The sequence below is a fragment of the Mandrillus leucophaeus genome, unplaced genomic scaffold (genome assembly GCF_000951045.1).
Source record: "Mandrillus leucophaeus isolate KB7577 unplaced genomic scaffold, Mleu.le_1.0 Scaffold212, whole genome shotgun sequence".
Taxonomy (NCBI): domain Eukaryota; kingdom Metazoa; phylum Chordata; class Mammalia; order Primates; family Cercopithecidae; genus Mandrillus; species Mandrillus leucophaeus.
Genome location: NW_012102166.1, coordinates 1,560,395 through 1,568,901, shown reverse-complemented (window position 1 = coordinate 1,568,901; position 8,507 = coordinate 1,560,395). Strand labels below are relative to the sequence as shown.

The 8,507-nt window shown below is 47.7% G+C and overlaps 1 protein-coding gene across 1 annotated transcript in view; it reads right to left on the bottom strand.

The window, feature by feature from the left end:
- Nucleotides 1–5,842: 5,842 nt before the first annotated feature.
- Nucleotides 5,843–8,507, bottom strand: part of SMTNL2 (smoothelin-like 2) — a 24,956-nt gene continuing 22,291 nt past the window's right edge. Inside the window, exon 8 of the mRNA XM_011980426.1 lies at nt 5,843–6,800. Within this exon, the coding sequence (XP_011835816.1) occupies nt 6,674–6,800 (127 nt within the window). The 3' untranslated portion in view covers nt 5,843–6,673. The remainder of the gene's footprint in view (nt 6,801–8,507) is intronic.

Sequence of the window (8,507 nt, the reverse complement as noted above, 5' to 3'; positions counted from 1 at the left end):
GCTCACGCCTGTAAACCCAGCACTTTGGAAAGGGGCTGAAGAGAAATCTCAAACCTTACCTGGTGGGTTTGTTGTTGGCAGTGACATCAGTTTAAAAACCCAGAAACTATTGTTTCAGAATTTGGGTATTGCAGTACAGAAGAAATCTATAAGCATATTGAAATTGTCAGGAATCAGGATGGTTTGAGAAAAGGAAACATATGGACTGAAGCACAGACGAGGCTTGTGGAGCTGAATTTAAGCTGGAGGTTTCAGTACACTGGGAGGCTCCTCTAAAACATCTTAGCTGTGTTCACTGAAAGGGTCTCGAAGCATGACACCCAGCAAAATGAGCACAACGAGTTCCTGGACTTTCACTGGGAAATAAAAATTCTCCACCACACACACACACACACACACACACACACAAAGAAATTAAACATTAGCAATCAAATTGAAGCTGTCTGCATGTCCCCTTCCCTAGCTGCAGCCTCCTTCCAATCTGCTAGATGAGGGAATCTAGCATTTTATCATTTCCAGGCACTTTTGTATATTTTACTATATATGTATTGTGTCTTTAAACAATATATCGTATTAATATCCATTTTAAAACACTTTATAGAAATGTTATTATCCGTGTGTATGCTTATGCAAATTGCTTTTTTTTCTGTCAACATTTTGTGTCTTACAGCGATCCACACTGATACACGGAGCTCTCACTCACTAATTTTCACCCTCTATGTTATTGTATTGCATGGCTATGCCACCATCTACTTACGAATTTCCTGTGAAAGGACATTTAGCCTACCTATTATTTTTGACCATTATGAACATTGCTAGTGTGAACATTCTTGTGCATATCTTTTTGTGCCCATGTGCAAGAACTTCCCTAGAGCATATCCTCAAAGTGGAGCTGGTGAGTTGTGGTATAAATGCATATTCGCGTCTTCTCTTTATTATCAATTTATTTTCCAATATCATTGAGTCAAATGACATTCCCACCAGTAGGTTCTGTTTCATTCAGTGTTCTTGCCAACACTTAGCATTAAAAGACTTTTTAATTTTTGTTAATCTGATGGATGTGAAATATCTCACTTCTCTGCCTACTTAGTGAGGTTTAATATCTATTTATTTACCACCCATGCATGTTTCAGCTTCTGTGAAATAAAATTTTCTATCTTGCAAAAAAAAAAAATTATCTACCACAAGAGACCAGGATTTGAATAAATGACTGATTCCACAGTTGGGGCAAGGAAAGTAAAAGGTCAGTCTGGAGTGCCTTGTGCCAGAAAGCAAGAACGTGCTCAAAGGCCGGGCATGGTGGCTCACGCCTGTAACCACTCCCTCACTTTGGGAGGCTGAGGCAGGCAGATCACCTGAGGTCATTGAGTCAAGACCAGCGTGGCTAACATAGTGAAACCCATCGCTACTAAAAATATAAAAATTCGCCAGTCATGGTGGCTTATGCCTGTAGTCCCAGCTACTCAGGAGGCCGAGGCACGAGAATCGCTTGAATCTGGGAGGTGGAGGTTGCAGTGAGCTGAGATCACGCCACTGCACTCCAGCCTGGGCAACAGAGTGAGACTCGGTCTCAAAAATATAAAATAAAATAAAATGAAAAAGTGCTCAAAGAACTATGGGGATATGGCAAAAAGACACAAGTCTTCTCCCTCTGAACAGTTTGAGCATCAAAAAAATTACAACAGTAAGGGATTACAACACATTGAATTAAATTAAAAAACAAAAACCAAAAGAATCCATGGGCCTCCAGGAATACTCAAAAACTGAGTTAGAGGGAGGGAAAGACCTTCTTTACTGAAGAATGCCAGCCAGTAAACATCAAAGAAACGATGCAATTTTTGAGACAGAATTTCACTCTTGTTGCCCAGGCTGGAGTGCGATGGCTCAATCTCGGCTTACTGCAACCTCAACCAAATTGAGGTAAACCACTCAATCTGGACATCCACAGACTCCCTAAAGCCCTGGGCTACGAACCCTAATGTAGAGGAAGAAGCACAGAGCTTAGGACGCAGCACACAGGAGCAACAAGCTGAGGAGAGGAGGCTGTAATGAACAGAGGAGGGAAAGCAACAGCCAGAGGGGCAGGCAAGCCAGGAAGAGCCCCGGCAGCGCAAACGCCACTCAGTCTGCAAACCAGGTAAGGACGCTTGCTACTGGGAGTGATTGAAACTCAGATCCCCGGCTGGGCACAGTGGTTCTCACCTGTAATCCCAGCACTTTGGGAGGCTGAAGCTGGCGGATCACTTGAGGTCAGGAGTTCGAGACCAGCCTGACCAACATGGTGAAACCCCATCTGTATTAAAAATACAAAAATTAGCCAGGCATGGTGGCACACACCTGCAATCCCAGCTACTCAGGAGGCTGAGGCACGAGAATCACTTGAACCCCGGAGGCGGAGGTTGCAGTGAGGCAAAATTGCGCCACCGTACCCCAGCCTGGGCGACAGAGTGAGACTCCGTCTCAAAAAAACAAAAACAAACAAAAAATCAGATCCTAAAAGATCGATTTTACACCCACCTACATGACAGTAAGAAAGCTGGATCAACTTCGGGGATGAAGGTGGACAGTCAAGACCTACGGTAACACCGTCTGGTGTCTCTCTGGCTGCCATCCATATCACCTGCCTCTGGTTCAGGGCCCCTTCCCAGTTTGTCATCCCACCTGTCTGGACCTTGTCCCTCCAGTGAAGGCTGCCTGGATGCCTCAGAGAGCACAGCCTTCTTACCTGCATTCTTCCCGGGCGCTTTTCCTTATTTGGTGCTTTCTAGGGAGTAGGCAGGTCTTAGAGATTTTTCTTTCTTTCTGTCTTTCTTTTGAGACAAGGTCTCGCTCTATCACCCAGGCAGTGGCACAGCCATTGCTCACTGATGTCTTGACCTCCCAGGCTCAAGTCATCCTCCCGCCTTGGCCTTCCAAGTAACTGGGACTACAAGCCTGTGCCACCACACCTGGCTAATTTTAAAACTTTCTGTAGAGACAGAGTCTCACTATGTTGCCCAGGCTGGTCTCAAACTCCACAAACTCAAATAGTTGTCCTGCCTCAGCCTCCCAAAGGGCGGGGACTACAGGCATGAGCCACCGCGCCCAGCCTAGGAATTTTTAAGGTGCTCTTTCGAAAGACTATGAGGGCTGTTTGGTGTCAAAGCAAGTCCAACCACCAAGAGATAAGAGATCAAAAGCTCTAAAAGCAAACCCAGTCTAATCTTTAAAAGTGAGAGAGATAAGATGGCTCAGAAATAATCATACTGGGTCCATTTATCATGTGGTTGGGAGAGCGCAGCTAACAGAGGGAGAAAAAGTAAATCAAGTGGGCCATGTCCACAGGCGTAATCAACTCATCAGAATGAGTTGGTCACCCATCACCAGCTGGAGAAACCCAAGCCTGAGTTGGTTCTGCCAGACTGGTAAGATGTCCCATCCCAAACTGACCAACTGAATCAGCATTTCTAGTCTTCTGTGCAATTGCCTGCAGTCATACAGGCCCGGTCATGATGGCAGAGAATAAAATCTTCTCTCACACCAGTCTCCAGTTACAGAGTCCTGATCACTGCAACTGGGAAAGCTGAGAACTTTTCATCATCTAGCACATTTGCGAAATTCATTGGCTTTAACAAACTGTTCCGCAAACACCTGGCCTGTTCGGTCTCCCCTCACCAGCATGTGCTTTGTCATATTCAGAAAGTGCGTATAGGCTCTCGCTCGCCTTGAAAAATATCCATCAGCTCTCAGCAAGGCTCAAACCCATCGTGGCTCTGGTGGAACGTTCACTTCAGGGAAACACACAAGCCAATTTGATCCGACTTCATAAATTTTAACAAAATCCAGGTGAAGGAATCTATCTGGAAAAACAGAAGACTCTTATGAGCAGCTCCAAGAAAAAATTCTCTCGGGAAAGGGGGAAAAAGATGTGAAATCCTCCCTGCCAGGGTGGAAAGCAAGATGAAATTGGGTCTCACAAACGGGGAGCTTTGGCGGAACCCAGATCTAAAATGGTGGCTTCCAAACAGCTCAGGACTGTGAGAGCCAGACGGATTTTCGTCTCATGCTTTGTCTTAGAGGTAAAATCAAGTTTAAAACTCATCAACTCTCTTATGATCCCTCACCCCCCACCCCCACCAAAGACCACAGACAAGAACATCATGGAACCAACTTCAAAATCTCGAGTCTGGGCCGGGCGCGGTGGCTCACGCCTGTAATCCCAGCACTCTGGGAGGCCGAGGCGGGCGGATCACGAGGTCAGGGGATCGAGACCACCCTGGCTAACACGGTGAAACCCCGGTTCTACTAAAAATACAAAAAAAAAAAAAAAAAAAAATGAGCCGGGTGAGGAGGCGGCACCTGTAGTCCCAGCTACTCGGGAGGCTGAGGCAGGAGAATGGCGCGAACCCGGGAGGCGGGGCTTGCAGTGAACCGAGATGGCGTCACCGCACTCCAGCCTGGGCCACAGAGCCAGACTCCGCCTCAAAAAATAAAAATAAAAATAAAAATTAGCCGGATGCGATGGCGGGCGCCTGTAGTCCCAGTTACTCGGGAGGCTGAGGCAGGAGAATGGCGCGAACCCGGGAGGCGGAGCTTGCAGTGAATCGAGATGGCGCCACCGCACTCCAGCCTGGGCCACAGAGCCAGACTCCGCCTCAAAAAAGAAAAAAAAATAAAAATTAGCCGGGCACGATGGCGGTGCCTATAGTCCCAGTTACTCGGGAGGCTGAGGCAGGACAATGGCGCGAACCCGGGAGGCGGAGCTTGCAGTGAGCCAAGATGGCGCCACTCACTCCAGCCTGGGCCACAGAGCCAGACTCCGCCTCAAACAACAACAACGACAACAAATCTCGAGTCTGTCCCATTCTGAATGTGGGCATGAGGGACACCGTTCCTAAAGTTTAAAAGAAATTGTTCTGTATTCTGGCAGGATCTGCTCTGTTTCAGGCGCAGAGCGTATGGCTATGTCGGTAGGTGGGCAGAGCTCTATGTAACGTGTGTGAGGACTCAGTAACATATAGGCATGCTTTTCACAGCGCGCTTGTGCTCCCAGATTGGCTTCAGGTTCGAAACCCTAAGATTCAGGTATGTGTCTCTGCTAATAATAGGGCTCTCCTCCCCACGCCTACAAGAGACGAGAGAGCTAGCAAGGGAATGGTTTCCAGCGTGGGAGAATCCCAGAGAGAGGGCAAGACTGCAGCCTGGACCAACCAATCCACAGAGAATACTGCTCACCCACCTGCAGGCTCTGCCATGTTCCTCCTGACACCCCCAGGGATCTCCTGCCCACCCCCAATGTACCACCCAAGGGACACATGGGACCCCACAAAGACACACGGGCACTGGTGTGGAGAGCCCGCTGCATGGGATGAAGACACAGATTCGCTCCTTATAGGGAAGGTTTAGAAGTGCCTGGCTAAAATCCAACCCAATTATACAACGATTCTTGGCTGAGAATAAGAATAAGCTAATGGCTGGAGCTCTATAGAATCTCAAGATTTTTCGATGCAAATCCTACCACCAAACAGCTGTGAAAATAAACCAACGTTCCTTGATGGGCTTCCTCCAAGTACGGGACCACCCCAAACCCTGCTGTCTTGGGCCACTGTTTATCGCAAACACTGCAGTCTACATCCAGAGGACGGATCTCAAGGGGAACTTTCTGTTGACGCTCCTTCCACAGCATGGAGACGGGAGACAGGCACGCTCAGAGGTGACAGCAAATGCCATCTTCAACTTTCTAGGCCAGTGATTTAAGTGCAGGAACAGGGGTGGGAATTTAGTGGATATTCACTTGGAAGGTGTGCGAAGTCTCTTATTCACAGAACTCCCATCTCCCAAACAGAAATAACAAACCCCAAGCAAAGGTCAACACATCTTTTTTATGTACAAATGGGTCACTGGTACAGAGGGAGTTGCTTTTTATAAATATCTGCAGCAAATCCCCTAAAAAAGATGTAATAAAAACTCTGTCTCAGCACAAAGGGCCTATCCTTCCCCAAAAGTGTTAAAGTCCCGAGAGCCTGTGCTTAGCCAAACACTTGTGGGGCCTCCTGGGAAGAACAGCAGCGCTTTGGGACCAAGGCGAGAGCCTTCCCATCTCCCCGGAGAGCAGAGGTGACTTGAAGGTCATCTGTTGCCCAGGACTTGGGAGTGATTAAACTGTTTCTTCCCAAGACTTGCGGTCTTCTTTGTCAAGCTGCTGATTAAGCGGTCTGTTTCCTGGCAGTGACCCAGAGGGAGGGAGGAGAGGAACCTACAATCGCGTGAGGAAGTAAAAAACTCTGGGTATTTCGATAAAAAAACACTTGGCAATCACTGTAACCCTGTAAAGCCGATGTATCGAATTCACCAGAGGGAAAATCGTACGTTAGCATTCTGGAATCTATAAACGCAAGCATTTCTTTAGGAAGATCATTACTTAGCACCAATGCCTCTCTCTCTCTCTCTCTCTCATAATTTTTCCTTTTCCTCCGAACCCTTGGCTGTGATCAGCGCTGTCGGACCACAGCTCAGCAGTACTTTTAATCAGTAACACAGCTGGGCTCGAAGGGGAGTGCGGTCACACGCCACAGAACAAACAGCGCGCTCACACCAAACGGCAAGGCTCCTGGGGGCATCCTGGCTGGGGATTCGCAAGCGGACCCCCGGCCTCTTCCTGGGGCTGCTCTTTGGCACTCCAGGCTCAGGGGCTTTACTCAAAGCGACGTAGGTGGTTGTACAGCGACTGGACGTAGGTGAAGACGCACATGGGGTCCGGCTTGCGGCCCATCACCATCATGTCCTCCACTTCGATGAGGCGTTCACAGTTGGCCAGATTCCTGAAACACACAAGCCCCGTCAGAACGGCGGTCCCAGCCATCAGCCAGCCCCACAGCCGCGACAGGGCCAGGATCTCCATCCTGGGAACAGAGCTCAGCCTCTCAGCCTGCAGCCAGAGATTCCCAAGGACCCACCAGCGGGGAATTCAGATAACCCTGGCAGAACCCTTGGAATCACTGACTCCAATGCAGTGTTTCCCAAACTCCCAGATTTGTGAGCCACCTATACAATTCATAGTTTCCTTTAAATACACTTACTTTATTTAATTTGGGTTTTTTTTTTAGAGACCGGGGCTTGCTCTATTGCCCAGGCATAAGTACAGTGGCACGATCTTAACTCACTGCAGCCTTGATCTCCTGGGCCCAAGTGATCCTCACGCCTTGTCTTCCCAAGTAGCTGTGATTCCAGGCACACACTACCATGCCCAGCCAGTTTTTTTTGTTTGTTTTTTTTTTTGAGACATAGGTTCGCTCTTGTTGCCCAGGCTGTAGTGCAGTGGCACAATCTTGGCTCACTGCAACCTCTACCTCCCGGGTTCAAGTGATTCTTCTGCCTCAGCCTCCCAAGTAGCTGGGATTACAGGTGTCCGCCACCACGCCTGGCTAATTTTGTTTTGTATTTTTAGTAGAGACAAGGTTTCACCATGTTGGCCAGGCTGGTCTTGAACTCGTGATCTCAGGTGATCCACCTGCCTCGGCCTCCCAAAGTGCTGGGATTACAGGCGTGAGCTACCACGCCCGGCCCAGCTAGTTTTTTAAAAATAGTTTTGTAGAGATGGGGTGTCACTATGTTACCCAGACTGGTCTTGAATGCCTGCCTCAAGCGATCTTCCCACCTCAGCCTCCTCAGTAGCTGGGATTACAGGCACAGACGACCCACAGTACCTGGCATATTGTATTTAAATTTGAAGTGAAACTATATTTAAGTTTTTTTTTTTTAAAAAGTAGGCTGGATATGGTGGCTCACACCTGTAATCCCAGCACTTTAAGAGGTCAAGGCGGGCGGGTCACCTGAGGTCAGGAGTTCGAGACTAGCCTAACCAATATGGTGAAACTCCATCTCTACTAAAAATACAAAAATTAGCCGGGCGTGGTGGTGAGCGCCTGTAGTCCCAGGACGCTGAGACAGGAAAATTGCGGGACCCAAGAGGTGAAGGTATCGCACCATTGCACTGCAGCCTGGGCGATGGAGTGAAACTCTGTCTCAAAAAAAAAAAAAAGTAAATATCAATAGTATATGTAACGCTGAGTTATTAAAATAAATGTAAAACTAATAAAGCAAAAAATAAATTTACCAAACATTTACCTCCTAAAAGTGCTTTTAGACTTTTTTTTTTTTTTTTTACTGTGACCCATAGTAAGGAAGATATTTTCATCATGATTCAGCACATGCTTACATGTATGTGGAAATAAAGTTTCACAGAAATACTTCTTTACCACTACCTGTATTTTCTCAGTGATATTTCATGTTTATTGTCTCCCCTGCCCCTCCCCAACCCTACCTCTTTAAAATGCTGGTCATGGCCAGGCGTGGTGGCTCACGCCTGTAATCCCAGCACGTTGGGAGGCCGAGGCGGGCAGATCACCTGAGGTCAGGAGTTCGAGACCAGCCTGGCCAATATGGCGAAACCCCGTCTCTATTAAAAATACAAAAATTAGCCGGGCATGGTGGCAGGCACCTGTAATCCCAGCTACTCGGGAGGCTGA